Source organism: Gadus chalcogrammus, chromosome 17 (assembly GCF_026213295.1).
Source record: "Gadus chalcogrammus isolate NIFS_2021 chromosome 17, NIFS_Gcha_1.0, whole genome shotgun sequence".
Taxonomy (NCBI): Eukaryota; Metazoa; Chordata; class Actinopteri; order Gadiformes; family Gadidae; genus Gadus; species Gadus chalcogrammus.
Window position 1 is genome coordinate 7,788,687 of NC_079428.1, and position 21,483 is coordinate 7,810,169.

The 21,483-nt window shown below is 47.9% G+C and overlaps 1 protein-coding gene across 1 annotated transcript in view; it reads right to left on the reverse strand.

Annotated features, from left to right (window-relative positions):
- Positions 1 to 21,483, reverse strand: part of LOC130370323 (pyruvate carboxylase, mitochondrial-like) — a 254,949-nt gene that overhangs the window by 17,483 nt on the left and 215,983 nt on the right. The window contains exons 16-21 of the mRNA XM_056576055.1: positions 18,689 to 18,845; positions 15,797 to 16,037; positions 13,291 to 13,458; positions 12,768 to 12,849; positions 6,898 to 7,055; positions 5,614 to 5,700 (exon numbers count right to left, since the gene is read on the reverse strand). Coding sequence (XP_056432030.1) covers positions 5,614 to 5,700; positions 6,898 to 7,055; positions 12,768 to 12,849; positions 13,291 to 13,458; positions 15,797 to 16,037; positions 18,689 to 18,845 — 893 coding nt within the window. The remainder of the gene's footprint in view (positions 1 to 5,613; positions 5,701 to 6,897; positions 7,056 to 12,767; positions 12,850 to 13,290; positions 13,459 to 15,796; positions 16,038 to 18,688; positions 18,846 to 21,483) is intronic.

Genomic DNA, 21,483 nt, shown 5'->3' on the forward strand with positions numbered 1-21,483 from the left:
ATTCAACAGACTACATTTCAAGCCCTCATTTTGTGTGGTTCATGGTTGGTGATAGACGACAGGTATGCCTCTTAAAATGTGTAAAGAAAGGCAAGGGAGTGGTTGTGAAACGCCGGGAGGGTCATGGGTGAGCGCTGACGTTTAAATGTGTGCGTGTGTGTATGTCTGTCTGGGCATATATGTCTGTCTGAGTGTGAATGTCTTGTCTGTGTGTGTGTATCTGTCGTGTAAGATGTCTGTAGGTGTGTGTGTGTGTGCGCCCTCCACCATACGTAATTGTATTGACACAGAAACACAGGCAAAAGGCACCTTCCAAACATTGGCCTTTTGTGGGAACACACAAATGCAGTGGTTAAGAAATGCCTTACAAATCAAGATTGCAGGTTTTTTCCTCAGTTAATTAATTTCCCCGCGAAACGTAGTTCTGGAGATGTAGAGTGGAGCACTCAACGCCAACGAGGTGCGAGTTCAACTCCCGGCTGAACTTAGTGTAGGCAAAGCGTCGAGCGTCAAGCTAGTATCTGGGGTGTGTGTAGTCTTTACACAAATCCCTGACAGATGAGTCTCGCAGCACGGAGCGCCATATCACAAGATATTTTTACCGCTTCCATACTTTCCTTTCACTATCACAGACACACACACACCTCATCCCTCCTTCCTGTGGAGTTCACAACAATTTCAACCTTTTCTCTTCCCTCTCTCTCTCCCTCTCTCCCTCTCTCTCTCTCTCTCTCTCTCTCTCACACACACACAGCGCCTATCATGCTCCATCACTTGCCCCCCCCTCCCGATGCGATGCGCTGGTGTGACATACAGCCCTCGCCAAGCAGACTCCTCTATTCCAGGGAGTGTGTGTGTGTGTGTGTGCAGTGTGCAGTATGTGTGTGTGTGTGTGCAGGAGATATGCAGGAAATGTGAAAGGGAACGCCATGGCTTTGGTTTTTTTGTTAACATTTCCATCAATATTTCTCTGCATTTGTCGGTGTGTTTTTCTGGTTGCTTCTCTGCCTGTGTATTTTCTGTGTGTGTGTGTGTGTGTGTGCATGTGAGTACAATGCAAGTATCTGTATGGGTCTCTTGCATTGTGTGCGTGTGTCTTTTCTGTGTGCGCATGTGTGTGTGTGCGTTTGCGTGCCGCCTGTCCTACCACTGAGGTTAATCCCAAATCTTTTAAGCCAATTTCTTCTTAAACTCAATGCCCTCTTATCGGTGAACACTGACGGGGTTTTAAATGGGTCTAGCATGAGTCTAACATCCATTGCTCCCTCCCCAATGGGCCTCAGTCACACCTAGCGGCCATCTTGGCTCCAACTTGGTTCTTAAAAATAGCTGGTATGGGGAATTGAAGATGGAATTCCAGAGTCATTTTTCCATGAGTTCACTAGACCAGAAAAACAATGTTTATATACAAAGTAGCTTACTGACGTCTGGGTGATTTCCATTATCAATTATTTTTGTTCTCAGATTTAGGAGCAGATTTTAGGGCTAAATTGCTTATAAAATAACTCATATTTGGACTGATTAGAACAATTAGGAGATAATTTGTGTCTACACATTAGAGTTAGTGTGTGTATATCTTTCACTTAGAGCCAGAGGGAGGGAGAAAACCATCACCGCCCAATTATAGGACACAGGCGAGCGAGGAGGGAATGAGGACCGAAGACGAGTGAGACAGAAATAAGAGAGAGGGAGAGGAAGGTAGAGTATAAAGAGAGGAAGAGCAGAAACATGATGCAGGTTTAATGGTAGGGTGTGTGTGTGTGTGTGTGTGTGTGTGTGTGTGAGTGTGTATGAGTGTGTGAGTGAGTGAGTGAGTGAGTGAGTGAGTGAGTGAGTGAGTGAGTGAGTGAGTGAGTGAGTGAGTGAGTGAGTGAGTGAGTGAGTGAGTGAGTGAGTGAGTGAGTGAGTGAGTGAGTGAGTGAGTGAGTGATAGAGAGATGCTGAAACAAATCAATGCAGAGAGTGAGAGCCAGGCGAAGGGAATGATGGTATGAGCGACAAGGGAGGAAGAGTGATGGATGGAGAGAAGGAGGGAGGGAGGGAGGGAGGGAGGGAGGGAGGGAGGGAGGGAGAGAGAGAGAGAGAGAGAGAGAGAGAGAGAGAGAGAGAGAGAGAGAGAGAGAGAGAAGGAGAGGGAGGGAGAGAGAGAGAGAGAGGCATTGGAAATCTGCAGTGTGTGTGGAGTGCAGAGTGTTCAACTGGATCCCTGGGGGCAAGTGTGTGTATGTGTGTGTGTGTGTATGGGGTGATCTGCAAAAGCACACACACACACACACACACACACACCAAGTGTGTGCAAATGTGTTAAAAGTTCCTTTGATAGCCTCTAAGAGCACACAGACTTTAAAAGACCATTAGACACGAGCACATTAATGCTCACACACACACACACACACACACACACACACACACACACACACACACACACACACACACACACACACACACACACACACACACACACACACACACACACACACACACCTTCAAAGTGCTAAGTTCACAGCAGTCTACAATACATTGGCCTGCTTAGGGCCATGTGCTCAGCCAATCACATCATTGCTGCTGGACTGTCGCCATTTAGCACAAGCACAAACACAGCGGCCTCTGCAGCTCTGGCCCCACCGCCTCCACCCATGTGCCGTTGGTCGGTTCCCTTTACTAGCACCGTCGCACTTTTCCTGCGCGTGCATCAATATAGAAACAGTTGACAAAGAGCTGTTGCCGCGGGTGACAGGACACAACAGAATTCGTTCACGCCCACCTAGCGCCAAGGACACTGATGGGGAGAGCGTGGTACATGTGATGAGGAACACAGGGACGGAGCCAGAGGGGGAACCTTGTTGGGTGAAGGAGAGCGACAGGCGGAGAGAGGTAGAGAGTGGGGGAGAGAGAGAGAGGTAGAGAGTGGGGGAGAGAGAGGGAGACGGGGAGCCGGAGAAAGAGGGGGAAGAGAAAAATAGAGAAAATTATAGTGACAACCAAATGAAGAGAGAGAGAGGGATGAAAATCAATTAGCCAGCTGGGATGGGCCAAACCATGGCAGCTGAGAAGCCAATGAATTAAAGATAATCGAAAAACAAAGCGCAAACGCAGGGAGTACATCTAAAGGGTAATGATAATGTTGATTGGCAAGATTGCTGTGTGTGTCTGTATGTGTGTGCGTGTCAGTGTGTCAGCGTGCGTTAATGTAACTCATGGATGCTAATTTCCTCAGCCAGGCCCCGTCTCACCCCGACTGGCCTGTAGAGGTCAAGGGTAACAGCTAGCAGCGGCGGGGTAGGCTAACCATGCTATGCTTGCAACGCAAGCTGCCAGCCAGCTGTGTGTATAGAATGATATGAAGGGGGAAAGGAGGGGGGGGAGGTTAATGTGAATTAAATGAATCAGGCAGCACAGGGAATTCCAAGGTGGAAAGAATAGGATAATTCGACAGTGTTGCGAAATGTGAGACGTACTGCAGAGGAAATATTGAGAGAAAGAGGCAAGAATGAAAAAGTGTCTCACAGAGAGGGGAAGGAGAGAGACACACACACACAGACGAAAAGGGAGGGGGGGCGAGAGAGAGAGAGAGAGAGAGAGAGAGAGAGAGAGAGAGAGAGAGAGAGAGAGAGAGAGAGAGAGACACACAGACAGACGAGGAGGGAGGGCGGTAGAGAGGAAGGAGAGAGAGTGGAAGGAGACAGAGACAGAGAGAGAGAGAGAGAGGGGAAGGAGAGAGAGAGACACACACACAGAGACAGACAGAAAGACTGAAAGACGAAGAGGGAGGGCGAGAGAGAGAGAGCGGGGATGGAGAGAGAGACGCATACACAGACAGAGACAGAGAGACAGAAGAAGAGGGTGGGAGCCGGACAGAGGTTATCTGGGAGGAGCAGAGTGGCTGTTCTGCTGCAGTTAATCTGGGATGGTTTGCCTCGGCCAAGCAGGGAACGAGGGGCGGCAAGGCAGAACCAATCAGTGCCAGAGACGCCAATATGCTCTCGACAGGGAGGTAATCAGTGGCCAAAAGCGGCCGTGAAAACAGATGGAGGAAATAAAAAATAGAAATAAAGGACTCATCTGAGCCATCTTAAACGCCACCGATTTACCCGAGAATGATCCCGGCCTTCGTCTACAACAAACAAATAAATGAGTACGCAAAAAATTAAACACTGTCACGAAACCGTGGGGGTGAGGCATGTGTGTGCTGCTCACTTAATGGGTTATAAGGCGGCTTGGCAAGGGGGACTGGTTTTCCCGCCAGTAATACACAGACTCAGCTCAACTCCCCGAAGCCAGAGGGAAATGAATGTGTGAAAGGATTGAAAAAGTTTCACCACCAAACTGAGTTAGTGGGTCGGACACCAACAAGCTTCTTCTGTTTGCAGACATCCTAATGCTGGAGGTTCTAAACCCTGCCTGCTGCTGAACCACACGTATCCACAAATCCAATGCATCAATCTTTCACAAAAAATACTACATTATTGAACTTTCACACCGGGGTGGTGCAGAGCCCCCCCGTCCCACCTCTCCTACTTATTGTACGTTGTACGTCCTGGCACTTAATGTACGCACTTATTGTTTGTCGTATTTAGTTATTGTACTTAGTTGTGTAGCCTCTTATCCTTGCTATCTCTCTGTATCAAGAGAATGGGTTAACCCAACAATTGTTAGAGCGTTATACTTGGTTCTATGAACATCCAAACTGAACCGACCGCGATATATTGTTGTTTCCCCTTCTTCTGACAAATGTACTTATTGTAAGTCTCTTTGGATAAAAGCGACTGCTAAATGCCCTAAATGTGAGTGAGGTGGGCTGTCATTGGGTCAATGATGAGATACTTGGAGGGGACTTCAGCATGGTGATCACCATTGGTTTTAGCGATGGCAATATTCGCAATTTGCCCCTTTATTCCCTGTTACAACAACACAAGGCCTCCGCTTGAGCCGCTCGCAAGACGCTATTTAAGAGATTAAGGGGCTCCTCACAGCTTCCTCCCATAACGCAGTCTTAGTTCCTCTCATCCCGCCACATTTGGATCCTCCCCATTGTTTTTCTTCACGCGATTAGCGGAAACTTCAACCGCTTCTCGGGGAGAGAATGGGGGCGGTCGTGACGGCTCTGCTAAGGATTTCAACCTACCCTAATGGGGAGAAAGGAAGCTCGTCTAATTTGTGCCATTGGGGGGGAGGGGGGGGGGGGGGGGGGGGGGGAGGGTGAACCTCCTATGACTTCTGTCATTTCACACTGCCTACTTGACACGTTAAGTGTGAAAGCGGATACTTTGCCGGTAGATTTTCCGTGGCTTCGTGGCCCCGGATAACAACACAGATAATGTGGAGGGAAGCGACTCGCTAGATATGTTTGACCCACAGGATAGACTGGGGAGGACATGGACCCAATGTGTGAAACCCCCAAAGCGATTCTTCTTTTACTTATAATGAGTTCAGAAGTCTATAAGGGGGACACACACTTTCTTTGTGACCACCTTTGTCGTGGGAATTAGTTCATAGTCCCACAGAAACCAGCGTTTGAGAATGACTCAAGATTGCAAATTCGCCTCGGTCTGTGTGTGATTCTGCCGAGTCAGGGTCCATGAAGGGGATGCAGAGTGTGTCTTTGCGCCTCACCTTGATGAGGTCACCCAGCAGTTTGTTGGCCTCGGTGTAGGACTTCTTCACCTGCTTGAACTTGTGGCCCAGTCCCATGCTGTGGGCCTGTGGGTCGGGATCACACAAGATACAGCCAATCAGATCGGTGCAACCCTTTACACCATTTAACCCCCAGCGTGAGCTAGGGGACATCTTAACCAGCCGTGGGCTGGGGCACGCACGCACGCACGCACGCACGCACGCACGCACGCACACACACACACACACACACACACACACACACACACACACACACACACACACACACACACACACACACACACACACACACACACACACACACACACACACACACACACACACACACACACACACACGTTGATACCCTGCGACATGTAATTTGTGTTTGATGCTTTCTTCTTTTCCCCCCAAAACATGTCATTATTCGTAGGGTCTTGATCAGCTCAACAACGACATTCGACAGAGGCAGCTTCAAACACCTTTGTCTCCATCCCCTTCCCCTTTGATCCTGTGTGACGTAACCCCCATTGAGGTCTTGCAGGTACATACGCACTGTTGCTAGAACATTTGTTCTAATTATGTTTCTGTAAGATAGATGCGAGGTTGCAAGGCTGACCCGCGGATGAAATAACGTTTAGCTGCGTTTTTCTAGCCGCGACACGCTGTTAAATAGTCTGTAAGCTTTTCTCCTACAGTTCACAGGCAAACATACATTGCCTTCACTCTTAGCCAACGTTTCTGGAGCTTTTGAAGCAGACACCTTCGACCTTCTTGTTTTTTACGCTAAACAATGCTACTTAGCATATCGCCCTGAGAGCGTCTGAGGCATTAATGGTGGCGCTTTGTTTTCAGTGACCTGCGTGCCCCTTGAGAGAGAATGTGCTGGATATATTATGGGTAAGAGAACAAACTCTCCTGTCACTAACGGATTCTTAAGAGCCAAAGCCCTTTGTGTACCACAAGAATATTGAAAACATGAAACATAAATCAATGAAATAAATCAGCTTGGGTTGCACTAGGTTATAAATAACAGTGTTTGGCTAAATGGGGCTCACATTGACAACAGAATAAAGGTTGCAGCAGTACCAGCTGTCAACCGGCAATTAACCTTTCTCTGGGTCAGGTGAGGCCCCGATGCACAAAACCTCGCCGCCCATATACACAAAGAAAACATAATAATAAATGAAATCCCAACGACTGCGCCACCTATGGAACGACCAGGCTAAAACCTGGAACGGCAGGTTGGTGTACGGTCCGCCAGGGTTTGAACAACGAGCTCACCTGGAAGTGCAGGTTGGTGTACTGCCCGCCGGGGATCTCGTTCTCGTAGACGTCGGCGTTGCCGGACTTCATGGTGGCGGTGCAGTCGAAGGGCGCGTACAGCCCCCTGGCCACCTCCCAGTACTCACTGTAGTCGTAGACCTTCTCCAGGGGGATGCCTACAACACACACAAACACGGGATACTTCAATAGGCTCCTTTTTACACCTTCCTTTAGCTTTCACGGCTTCAATTGACAGGGGAGTGAAGAGGGAGGTGAAGGAAGAGTCGCTGGGGAACGGAGGTCGGGAATCAAACTTCGAGGAGGGGGTGCAGAAGAGCGGGGGCGAGGTTAGAAAAACGTAGAGGCTTGAGGGAAGACAGAAGGGGAACGCTGGAGGGATCGCAAAGCTAAAAGAGGTGTTGCTTCAGAGTTGGGGCGCAGTCTCGTTTTTTTTACTGGTAAATAATTTTGCATCCCTCATCTGATATGAAGTCTGTTTTGTAAAACAAACACAACAATCCTCATGCTGCTAACGTGGTAATCGTTTAATAGTCGCCCCTAGTTTCATGTTTTTGTCCAGGCTTAATCCCTTCTTGCGCGCCAGAGGTAAATTCTTTGGCGGGTTGTGGGGAGAGCGGTCGGTGAGGGGGTTCACTTCCGCTGCCGTCCGATCCGTCATTTGTGGCGGTTGGAACGGACGGCCGTGCGTCCGCTATAAATCCGGCGCCAGGCCCAGAAAGGGGGCGGGGTGTTGCTTTCCTTGTAAAGCCTGTGGTTCGGTGATCGATACGTAGCTCCACAAGACAGATTCGCTCAGTCTGCAGAGCGTTTAATATTTATACGCCATCACTCTGCACGATGCAATCTGGAGAGCCAATGTACAGAAATAGGTGTGTGTGTGTGTGTGTGTGTGTGTGTGTGTGTGTGTGTGTGTGTGTGTGTGTGTGTGTGTGTGTGTGTGTGTGTGTGTGTGTGTGTGTGTTTGTGTGTGTGTGTGTTTGTGTGTGTGTGTGTGTGTGTGTGAATGTGCGTGTTTGTGCAAATGTGTGCGAGTGTGTGCGAATGTGTGCATGTGTGTGTGTGTACGTCAGTGTACGTGTGCGCGTACCTTCAGGGCAGCATCCATTCCCATTAACCACAAACGCTAGGAAACAAACACATGCCATGTATATTTGATGGGCAGTCTGTAAATATAATAGATTCAACAGGACGTACAAGTTTGCCTGGCACAAAGCAAACACTGTTTCGCTGCATCAAAGGTGAGAATTACATTCTGGTCTGAGCTGCAGGAAGGGATAGGCTTCTAGCGCACTGGTCAACTAGATGCAACAACTTCTTGACTGACACTATCGAAAGAACTAGAACAATCTGGCATAGAATATGAATGAATACATAATTTACCCTCTACAGTTCCTTGTTTTGTTTTATATTGCCTCATTTTAGGCGGCCAAATGGTTTGAGGCTGCATCCAAATCAATTTCTCCTCGTCTAGACGTGTGTTTAAGTGCTCCTGATGCTACCAGGAGGAGCACAATCAGGGATGGACGTGGTGTCCCCAAAGCGACACAGACACACCGGTACCGCCCAGAGGAGGTTGTGGTCACACCGTGGAGCCCGGGAGCACAGTCACTGTCCATAGTTCGCGGGCAACACGTTCCGAGCTTAACCAGGCCTCCTGCTCGTCTATTCAGAGCACTGCGCCCACAGCTCGACAAATTGGACACCGTGGCACCTGTTCCAACCAGGGAGCCGTGCGGCGGAGCATGCAAATGTCAGTAATGGTTTGAAAAGCAGTGGTGCTGCTCGGTGGTTGAAGCAAGGAACTCGCCAGAAGTGGCAGGGTGTGTCCATGATGGTCGGGAATAAGGGGTTCATGAGCCTGTTTGTTTTAACACGATCAACAGGTCAGGTCAGACCGAGACCATGAATGGCTATTTACATTCAGCAATAAACTTAAGGGCCAGGCAGGCAAGATGGTATCAGAATACCATCACTCTTACCAATAGAGCCACACTGATCTATGCAAAGCTGCATCAGTTCACTTGTTCTTATTCATACTGGTTTGTTTCTTTCCCAAAGTACAGCAAGTACTGTAGCTGGTGTGCAGATTCAAAAAACAAATACATTTGAATCCTGCTGCTACCTTATTCAAATTGGCTGACATTTCATTCATTTTTCCCTTGCTTATTTTAATTTGAACACCATTCCACACTGCATATGTTGACGGAATACATAATAATCAGCCAGAAACTACAAAAGACATTTCACCTGAAGTTGTCATTTTGATTATTAATCTGTAACCACAAAATATATCAAAGCCAGTCATACTTTTCTATCCTAAATGAACAGACTTCGAACACAGAAGACCTTCCCTGGCAACAGATGTACTGGTAACCCTAACCCTACTTAAAAAACAGAAGTTCTAATTACAATAACCTCCTTGACAACAGGAAGTTCCAATCACAATAACTTCCTTGACAACAGGAAGTTCCAATTAAACAACTGTGACAAAGGCTGGTTCCATCATGTGGTCCCAGAACCGCATGGATCCAGGTTGTAATTGCACAGCCAATGGGACGGACCAAACCTTCCTGGCCGACATAACCCTAACCCTGTCCTGAACAGTCAGCTACTATTTCAGTACCAGTCAACCTGTCAACCTGCTCTACCTCTGGGGCTTGTGCCGCCCCAGACTTAACATATGTGTTTGTGTGTGTGTTCAGTAACAGTAACGCTCCACCAGGAGGGTCGGCAATCCTACACTGTGTGGAAACCTCCAGATCAGCAGATTATCCAGGAGTTCCTCCATTCAGTGGAGACTTACTATCGGTCAACCCACGTAATGAGTAACCAACACTCAAGAACCAGTCCATAGCCAAAAGTCAATATGTCACCCGCTAAGATTCCCAGGCCCGATCAATCGGAGCTGTTGGGTTGTATCCCTCGAAAAAAGGTTTTCACTGTGTGTGTGTGTGTGTGTGTGTGTGTGTGTGTGTGTGTGTGTGTGTGTGTGTGTGTGTGTGTGTGTGTGTGTGTGTGTGTGTGTGTGTGTGTTGGGGGGGGTCTGGTTTGGTTACTCTTCGATCGAGTCTGTATTCATTGATAAGCCGTTATTGATCACCCTGTTGCTCCCCCGGGAGCCGACCGGACACTATCTAGTTTACACGTCCCTGCCTAAGGCGAGGCGGCCATGTCGTTTTATCACCACGGCAACAGTCACTTACGAGGTTTAATGGAGTGACGAGGGGAAGAGGAGGAGAGGAGGGGGTATTAGGGGTCTCGGAGAGGAAGAAATATAAAACACGTACAAAACTCATCAATTCCCCCGTCCATCAGCCGGTGGGCATACTGATCACGCACACACACGGACACACAAACACACGAAGGCTACACAATTTGTTGTTGTGGAGAACAAGGACTGGTAATCCCCAATTGTGTTGCACGCACACACACACACACAGACACAAAAACCAGAGACAAAGGGTTACACTGAAGAATGAAAAAGTGTGCATGCATGCACACACACACACACACACACACACCTACGCACACAAACAAGCACACACACACACACACAAACACCCAGATATGAGCTAAGCAAGACAAATGGAAGTTGAAGAATGGGACAAAATAAATCCAACAAATAGAATTTGGGGGAGAAAATGTCGGGGATGACAAATAAAGAAACGGATGGAAAGGGAAGGAGAAGGCTGAGAACGGTCTGACCTGGCCTCATGGCTCACCACAGAGCAATCGCTGTGCGGGAATCCCATGAACACACACGTCTTCATTAAGCACGGGCACGAGTTGGTTGCACTCTTAAACCAACAGAGGAATAAAGTCAAAACTCCTAAGCGGGTTTGGGTGCACGCACTGCGCCGGGTTCCTCTGTTTGTGTTCCTGCGTTGTTGACGGCTCTATCCTATTGGTCCACTGACGCCTGAATATTGCCTTGTCAAATCGACAGATAAGTGACATCCAGACTTTCACATATTTGTTTGTGCGAGTGTGCAAGTGTCTGTGTCTGTTTCCCTCGACGGCTGTGTGCAAAAGGGTAGAAAGTGTGTGTGTGTGTGTGTGTGTGTGTGTGTGTGTGTGTGTGTGTGTGTGTGTGTGTGTGTGTGTGTGTGAGTGAGTGTGTGTTTAATCATCCAAGAGTAAACATAATTTCTTATTTAATTATAAGTTATAATTATGAAGAATGTTTTAAGCCAAAAACACAGCCATTGAACCGGGTGTGTGTGTGTGTGTGTGTGTGTGTGTGTGTGTGTGTGTGTGTGTGTGTGTGTGTGTGTGTGTGTGTGTGTGTGTGTGTGTGTGTGTGTGTGTGTGCGCCCGCCCTGTTTGTGTGGGATTGTTTCGAGATACTTGGCATCATGCTGATGTGCACTAATGCACAAATTAGAGCGCCCTGTGCTTTAGACTGTGGCCTCTACAGAATAAATAATGGAGAGCTGGAGGGCAGCTTCCAACCTACTCCCTCCTCCGGTGGTGTGTGAAGACAACGCAGGCGGGAGGAGGGGGTGACGGAGGTGAGAGCGAGGTAGGAGAAACGTAGAGAGTGGAGGGGAGACAGTAGGGGAACCCGGGAGGGATCTCTTAGCTAAAAGGCCTAAAGCTAGCCCACACCGCGCCACAAGATAGTGTCAACAAACAGCCTTGTGTTTTATGGAGTGCCATCGGAAGCACTGTTTTCGTAGGGAAATTGAGAGATGGAAAGAGAGACAGAGAGACAGCGGGAAACAAAGAGAGAACCAGAAGGAAATGTGTTAGAGAGACAAGGGCAGGAGGAGAGAAGGATGGAAGGGGAGGCTGAAGGGAAGAGATGAGGGGAAACAGAACGACGAATGTGAGAGAGACAAGGGCAGAGTGATGGAGGGGTGGAAGGAGAGAGAGGTGAAAGTCATTGCACGGCAAAATAGGTCTACAAAGCCATCGGAGCAAAGAAGGTACTAATTGAAGGAAGGCGGGGAACGAGAGAGTAACAGAGGACGGATATATTGAAATACAGAAATAAATAAAGCGACGTGCGTGCATCTGCCGGCGGGGAAGCTGAAAGAGCACAACCAGAGTGACGCAGGCCTACGGCTGAGCTACGGCGGCGACGCGGGGAACACAGCTTTCCTTCACTGCCGCACGCCTAAACTCGGAACAGGAAAACGAATTCACTATGAATAAATAAAGCGAGCGGTACGGCGAGAGCGACCGGGGGACCGGGTCTAGCGACACAGAAATCATCAGTCCTATCTTTCCGCTGCGACGCCCGTCTCAAGTGTTTTATGTGAATCAATATATTCCACCGCGCCAAAAAAATGAACTCCTTTTCGAGATGCACTGCAGTGCCATTTATTTATTTATTTGTCATGGTTAAGTCCCTTTTACGATAAGTCCCTAAGCCTGCCAGCGGACTGGTCAGGGAATTGGTATGAATGACCAACCGGCCTGGCTCGGTCTCATAGCTAACTAAGCCAAGCGGCTCACAGCAAATGGAACAAGGAGGAATATCCATTAAAAAAATGATCTGTTTCTATAACTCATAAGATATTTAATAAAACGAAAGGGATATTTTTCAATTAACATACTATGATAAGATATAATTAGATCAATGAAATATATCCTATAATACTATGTATTTCATTTTACGTTTATTCTTACAATGCTGTGTTGTTGCGGTTTGCCGTCTTATTTCCCAATTGTCATTTATCAAAGAAAACGTTCAACTATTTAATTGGATAAAATTAAATGCTGAAATTACAAAGGTTGAGCTGCCAGTTAGCATAGCCGCCATGAATGTTTAGTTGTAAGTCATGAGAAACGCTGTAGGTTAGCTTGAGCCACATATAGCCACCAGCCAAACCCTAGCACAGAGTAGACAGGCTAGCACGTACCGGTGTCCAGCTTGGTTCCCTTGGCGCAGGCCACCATGGCCCCCATGCTGGGCTGGGAGGTCATCCCGGCCATGGAGTCCACCTGGAAGGGGGGACATCGGCACACATAAACCCCCCTCTTACTTACACCCTCCCTAACATACGCCATATATACACCACTGTGGCAACCGTGTCGGCAATTTCTCGGAACTTAAACGCGTGGCATTTCAGTTCTGCGGGAGGTCTTTTTATAAGTGCTTTTAAATGTCATGATGACATGTATTGGAAATTGGAGTGAACAAGAAGGATGAAAACATAGCAAACCAAGGTTAAGTGAGGCCGTTTTTGTATCTTAAAAAAACATTAAGAAACAGGGGAGTCATTTTAAAACAGTATTAAAAGAAATGCTGAGTCATTGCGAGTCATTTTCATGTGCGGACCAATTCATGTTCTCCACTGTAACAAAATGGCCCCAATACAGTTTGTGTTGGTCCACACAACACATGTGGTGAGGAGGTTAATGGGGGTGAGGAACATGACGCACCGCCACATCCACCACATCGGCCCCGGCCTCGGCGCACGCCAACATGGCGGCCACTCCAGCGCCGGCGGTGTCGTGTGTGTGCACGTGGATGGGCATGTCGGGGAAGCGGTCTCTCAGTGCACCAATCAGCATCTTACTGGACTCCGGCTTCAGCAGACCGGCCATGTCCTGGAGAGAGAGAGAGAGAGGTAAGTACACTCTGAGAGAGAGAGAGAGAGAGAGAGAGAGAGAGAGAGAGGTAAGTACACTCTGAGAGAGAGAGAGAGAGAGAGAGAGAGAGAGAGAGAGAGAGAGAGAGAGAGAGAGAGAGAGAGAGAGAGAGAGAGAGAGAGAGAGAGAGAGAGAGAGAGAGAGAGAGAGAGAGAGAGAGAGAGAGAGAGAGAGAGAGAGAGAGAGAGAGGTAGATAGACTGTTAGAGTGAGAGACAGGTAGGCAACACTAAGAGAGAGAGAAAGGAAGGCACACTGTTAGAGATGGGTAAAGGCACACTTATAGAGAGAGAAAAAGGGAGAGGTAATGAAATGCAATTCTTATACAAATGATATACAGAAAGAGTGAAAAAGGGAGAGGAGAAATTGAACGAGAGCCACGAAGATTGACGAAATGTAGAAAGAAAGTGAAGCGAGAGGCGGAGAGGGAGAGAGGCAGACAGATGAAGAGTACAAAAAGCACTTTGAGGCACGCTGCGAACTGGGGGTCCCAGACTCGACGTCGCTACAAACTGTAATTTCCCTAAAAAAAAAAAACACGCTTTTTCCTCACCCTAAGAAATAATTACAGTTCATTTGGTGGTATGAAAGACTGAAGTAGTCATTGCTTTTTAATGCTTTAGGTTCACAACAGCCCCTCTGAATAACTTTGGAGGTTTTATTAGGTGTACATTTGGTCTTCATTGATTCAAAGCACTCCCAGCCCGAAGGCACGGGGCTATCCCTCAGACTTACGGCCCCCGTTCACACCCCAGACCAAAACACTCCTCCACGTTTCAATTTTGAGGTATTAAAATTCATGTTCTGTAAAAGTTCCCCGTGTCCTGCCGGAGTGAAGTGTAAATTAACGTCTGCGAAGCTCTTTGAACAGCGGGACACGAATGAATTGAAGTGGCTGGTCTCTGACAGTCTTCACAACGGTCATAAAGTGTGACACAAATTAGAGTTAGAGTTAGCGATTCATATCACGAACATTACATTTCTCCATCCGTCAAAGCTGATATACGGCCTCCTATGTGGTCGCCTCATCCAACTTGGACGACCCAAACGCAAACAAGAGAGAAACTCAATTTATTTTGTGTTTAAAGAGCGGTACGTCATTACAAACCGAACCCCCCTGTTTGGTTATGCGGGGGGATGAGGTGAACATTGCTTTTCATGCTTGGCTGACCTGCCCGAGGTTACTCAGCAAGAGCCATGGAAGAATTTTCAAGGGGTGATTATTTCCTTTTTTTTTTTTTTTAAGTTAAGCTCATTACTTGAAGGCGGCGTGACTTTTGTGCCAAGTCTGTCCACGAATTTCTCAGTGAGAGACTTCAACGTTTCACGTTCCAGAATATTCCGTCATGCTCCCGTATGAAGGAATCGATTCGGGCGGCGAGAACACACGTCGTGCCTTCTGATTTAAATTGGTCCGCCCTACGCACGGTGTTATTGTGTCAAAATCGAGTCGAATACACCTCCGACCAAGTTGTGAACGATCAACATTCAGTGTTGGAAAAATAAAGCATTTATGGCGTCCAAATTTTGGATGGATTGGCAAAATGCAAAGCTAGGAAGATTTCTAATTCCTGGACGGAACTGGTCGAGGTGTTCCGGAGCAATCCAGAAGAGACAGCACGGTTTTGGAGACTCCTCTCAAAATCTAAAATGGCAACTTTGTAAGCCCTATGTGCAATATTGTATGTTGTATGTCCTTGCACTTAAAACAGTACTTGGCATTGTGTAGCATCCTATCCTAGCCATCTTTGCCGTATACGGGGAATGGGTTAACCTAGCGACTGTTAGCGCTTCACTTACCCCTTCACCTTACCCCTCCCCCTTGTTTTGAAGGGGTAAGGGGAAGGGGCAAGGGGAAGGCGTAAGGGGAAGGCGTAAGGGGAAGGCGTAAGGGGAAGGGGTAAGGGGAAGGCGTAAGGGGAAGGCGTAAGGGGAAGGCGTAAGGGGAAGGCGTAAGGGGAAGGCGTAAGGGGAAACATCCCGATCCAACTTCATTTACATTTAGGGCATTTAGCAGCACTTGTATCCAATATATCGCTGTCGGTACATTAAGGCCCAATCCAATTTCTACCCCTTACCCCTTCCCCTTCCCCCTTCAAAACAAGGGGGAGGGGGAAGGGGTAAGGGGTAGAAAAGTTGGATCGGGATGTGCCCATCCCTATGTGCCCATCCCTATCCAACTGCAGCTCAAAGCGACCGAAAACAAAACACCCATCCAAAACCGCCCTGCCAAAGGCACAACAGCCAGGTCCCCCTTCCCTCCCAGACCACGGGGCCAGGGACCCCCACCCGCCCACCTTGATGCAGAGGACGTGGGTGCCTGCGCGGACCAGCTCGTCGGCCAGCTTCATGTAGTAGTCCAGGGAGTACTTCTGGCGGGCGGGGTCGGAGACGTCGCCCGTGTACGAGATGGCGGCCTCCACCACGCCGCCCGCCGCGCCCGCCGCCTCCATGCCAAGCAGCATGTTGGGCAGGTAGTTGAGGGAATCGAACACGCGGAACACGTCCATGCCGTTCTCCTTGGCCACCTCGCAGAACCTGCGACAAGGGGGAGGGGGGAATGGGGGAGTGAGGAGACGTGAGATTCGGGGAGGAACGGGTTTGGAGGGGGAGAGGGGTGAGGGAAGTGAAGATTGGGTGGGAGGGGGAGAGGGGGGAGAGAAGTGAAGAGGGGTGGGTGGGTGGGTGGGTGGGGGGGGGGTCATTTGGGGAAATGAAGGTTGATTGGTGGAGTCGGAGGAGACGGAGGGAGGGAGGTGAACACAGTGGAATGGGCGATGGGTTGAGGGGGAATTGCAAGTTGGAGGGGGAAGGGGGAAGGGGAGATGTAGAGATTGGTTGGAAGTGTACCAGAGAGAGAGAGAGAGAGAGAGAGAACAGGAAGAGTTAGAGTGCATGGTATTAACACGTGCACAGCTGGCTTGCTGCCTGTAATATTCAGACACACAAAAGGCTTGTTCGCAGAAAACAAGCTTTCTTTTTTTGCAAAGGTACACACATGCACACACACACAGCCAAGTGCATTGGCAATGCACACTGCAATACAGATAACGGGATAGTGCTCTGGGATAAGCCATTTAATATCTACCTATGGGGCTCCAGCACTCAAACCAACCCCAGAGTCAGAGAGAGGGGAAAACAGAATATTCGTACCGCTGGTAACGCTGGCACAGCTAGACTCGCGGTACGAAAAAAAGGAAAAGCGGCTATGAACAAATTTCATGATCCTGGCTGTTGCTGGCAAAAGCCGACAGTATTGTTGTCTTATCACGGGAAGGTGTGTTTTCAGGACGTTACGAAGGCGGGATAAAAATGTATCGCCGCTAGGATGCCATGTCATACATAATAGGAAAAGCCGGTTTTGCATGCATACATCAGCTTATTTTATATTTGCCGTGTTTGATATCTCTTCCTCCGTCTCCGTCCATCAATCTCCTCTCTCTTAGTCTCTCTTTTTCTGTCTGTCGGCCTGTCTGTCGGTCTGTGTCTGTCTAAAACTAGCGGATTGGCCAAACAAGCCTGGTAGCATTCTCAAGGCTAAGCGACCTGTGCTTTGTTTGTAATTTTCCTGTAGGCCCCGCACAGACCAGACACACACAGACACACACGGAACCCACACACACATCAATACCTATCCTGCGTTGAATCGACTCAGAGGCCCGAACACATCGAGTCAGACACAAAGAACAAATAAACACAACAACATCCTCATCGTGACGAAGGCTGACCCTGTGAAATATGGTAACAACTTAATTCAATTACACCCAATTACACTTTGGTTAATCGAAGCTCGGGGTTAGGATTAAATGTGATTTAACGCCACCCCACTTCATCTATGCGTGTTTGGGTGTCTATGTGTGTGTGTGTGCGTGCGTGCATGTGGCTTTTCGCACAACTGGGGGAATGAAGGGATATTGAGACAGAAAGATGAAAGACAAAAGAGGCGTTGTACATGAAAAGAGAAAGATAGAGAAATGGGGGGAGGGGGGGGGGGACGGGGACAGATGAGAACTATTTATCACAATCATCTGCACATTGCAGACTGAGGTCCCTCCACAGGCCACAGGGAGGAGTAGGGGGAGACGATAAACAATACACAGAGGGAGGGGGAGAGAGGGAGGGAGAGACATGAGGCTAGGGAGAGAGAGAGATGAAAGAGAGAGATGAAAGAGAGAGATAGTGTAATGTGTGTGGTGTACATTATATTTCAAATACAAAACCCAAAATACAACTTATTTTAATACACACCAATATGTGTGAATGGGGTGTGTATTAATCTTATTTAGATTCAGAAGAACAGAGTGTCCCTTTATTAATATTAAGGCAACTAATTTATTTATGTGAGAGTCTGTGTGAGGGAGAGTTTATCTAAGTGAGAGACTTTATATACGTGTGTGTTTAAATAATCTAAGGGAGGGAAGCTGTATGTCTGTGCCCATGTAATTCCCGCCCATACGCTGATTGGCTGATACGTTTGCCACTTTGCATATTGACTTTTTGGAAAACGTTTTGGATTCCGTTTTGGTAAACGTTTTGGAAAACGTTTTGCCAAATCTTTTGCAAAGCGTTTGTTTTGCGGATTGAAATGTCATTTGAATATCGCAACACACGGAGCGTGGCGAAGTGGATTGCAATCACGGGGACGCTATAGCTTTTCAATTTGAATAAAGGAACTCAAAGAATTTGACAAAATGTTATTCTATTTTTATTGTTATAATTGAGGATTGCATTGTCACTTTGCATATTAAAATACACTTTGAATAACGTATTTACAAATTACATTATAAAATTGCATAATGAATTGTCAATTGCATAATGTAATGACAATTTGAGTTGCAAATTGCAAATTGCATTGGCATTTGAAATTTGCTACATATATGCTTCCATATGTGTACCTGAGAGCAGTGGCCAAAATGAAGTGCTTCCTCCCGAAAAAGGTGGATCGATTTGACACGTTAAAGAATTCCGGGTCTGCATATTAAAACAAACGCTTGGCAGGGAGATCTATCCACTCTGGCAGTGAAAAGACTCAATTCTAAGAGCATTCTAAACCCTGAGAGTGTTTGTTCAAATGAGACTGACTCAATGACACCGTTATCAAGAGTTGCTGGTCGAACACAGGGTTTTCAGGGTGTGTGTGTGTGTGTGTGTGTGTGTGTGTGTGTGTGTGTGTGTGTGTGTGTACTCACTTGAACACAGCGTTGTCTGGGTAGTTGGTGTAGCCCACGGCGTTGGCCCCTCTCAGCAGCATCTGGAAGGGCACGTTGGGGATGAGGGCGCGCATCTCCTGCAGACGCTTCCACGGACACTCGGACAGGAAGCGCATGGCCACGTCGAAGGTGGCGCCTGCACGCACACACACAAACAAACGCACGCACACAGAGAAAGACACAGACAGACACACACACACACACAAAGAGAAAGACACAGACACAGACACAGACACAGACAGACACACACACACACACACACACACACACACACACACACACACACACACACACACACACACACACACACACACACACACACACACACACACACACACACACACACACACAGATTCAGACACATTCAAACACAAACATACAAAAACATTCAGACAGAAAGACAGAAACACAAGGACACAGACAAAGACGGATGCACACAAAGGCACAAATATAGATAAAGACAAGACAAGACATACACACAGACACACACAAACAAAAAAAAAACACAGACGATGAAGTTTCTTCAGAAAAGTGTTAGATGTTCACTGCTTGGTACAGGATTTGCGAACAGACTCAACCATTAGAGCACACAGTCACGCACGCACACACATGCACACACATGCACAAAGATCTAATCCAATTCTAACACCCGAGTAATTTTAAATCAAAGGTTTTTTTTTTATTATATAAATCCGAGAAATACAGTCAGAATGAAATCACCAAATGAAAGGCGTCAGATAGCATCGCTCTCTCACGGTCTTTCCCAGCGAGTCGATGGCTAAACCCCACTAAGCATATCTTAGCTTGCCATATCTTAGCTTAGCATATCAGCTACAAACTGCTCACGCCTTCAGAGGGCTGCTGTTTTATCGTATGAAAGCCTTGCCTGTGATCATTAAATCTCTGTTGCTCAGCATCCTATACACACACACACACACACAGAGAGAGAGAGAGACATAGCGAGGGACAGAGAGAGACAGAGAACGTGAGAGAGACAGAAACAGAAACAGAGACAGAGAGAGAGAGACAGCGAGAGAGGGATATTATTCATTGCGAACATACTCGTCTTTTTGTGTTTCACTCTGCTGCGGCGGCAGACCGTAGAGCTCTGTCGATGCCGCAGTATCAATAATTGATCATCATTCTTTATAGTGTCAATTATTTGATCAAGACCGCATCCGCTGTAACTTTAAACCCACGGGCACAGAGCGGGTCAAACGGCCACGATTAAACATTATGCTGAACACGGCTCGGTATCAGCGCTTAATCTCATCTCCACTGATTCATCAAATGATCAGGGTGTTGACTGGAGCAAAGCGCTCCCGCCAAACTAGACTTCCCAATGCGTGAAAAACGGCAGACGTGGCAGTTCCTCTATTTCTGTGCGAGTGTGTTCATAAGCTGTGTATGGTGGGAAACATCCAGAGTATGCACTTTCCACCCTGACTGAAGACTGTGTATGCAAGGCCTCTAGCACAAGGAGCCCTTCAGGTAGACTGCAGACAGCGGGGTTCAAACACAGCACCTTTCAGCCGCATCCTCAGTCACCGATAGATGTTGCCCTATAGAAACCCACTTGGTGCCTCTGACCCACTTTTAAACGCATGCACCCACTCCTGTAACACCATACAGGAGGAGACGCTATACTGGGATGGCGGTGGTGGTTAGGGGGGGGGGGGGGGGGGGGGGGGGGGGAGTGCTTGGTCTTCAGAGAGCTCTGTGGAATAATCTCCTCAATGATTCATGGGGCCTCCGAGCACGTAAAACAACTGCAGGCCACATTCTGTACACATCGCGCTCTCTTTCTCCCTCTCTCTCTAGCCACCAATTCAAATGTGTACACTTGAAACACTCATTGTGTAGAGAGAGCGAGGGCGAGGGCGAGAGAGAGAGAGAGAGAGAGAGAGAGAGAGAGAGAGAGAGAGAGAGAGAGAGAGAGAGAGAGAGAGAGAGAGAGAGAGAGAGACGGAGCAGAGAGGATAAGTGGTTTGCATTGCACGCTTCGAAGTGTATAATACCCTTAATCTCGCCACACGTTACAACACTGTGGTTAGGGTTGTCTCATTTAAATACAAGTGGCGTCGCGGACGGCCCTCTTCCCTGTTCTTCCTATGGATTCCTTCCAACAGTGACCGATCGTACGATTGCGTCGGAATCGACGCGTCCCCTCGTTCGGGGGGGCCTCATGGAAATCAAATCGGTTCCCCCCCCGCTGACAGACTGAAGGATCAATAACGCAATAAGTGCCAGTACTTTGATCTAGCGAATCCATGCTCTTATGACAAGCCCCAGATTCCAACACAAGGCGATTCCCACGGGCAATATCTGGGATATTAATAAAGTCGCAATCCCCTCTGCGCAATGGTGAAAATAGAGATAGTGAGGGTGTGATCGTATTCCCAGAGATACACCATATATATATATATCACAAAGCCAACGCAACCACTTGACAGAACATTCATTTCCACTTAGCCATGGCCTGCAGGGGCAGCAGCAAGGCACCGTGGGTATTAGCTGATGGACTTCCCCCTCAAGCCAAAGAGCGTGTTGAAACAACAAAGGCGGATCCATATTTGATGGGGCATTTCAAAAGGAGTTCCCCCCCAAATGGCAGTGTAACCGATGGATGCGCCTTGGCTCCCCGATTAGCATGTGGCTCGCCTTGGTCCTAGCGTAACCACTAGCTGTCCTCCTATTGTGCCTTAAAGGGCTGAATTAATAAGGGAGATTAAGGATGGGAATGTCTTGCTTCCCTCCCTGACTTTTGTATATAA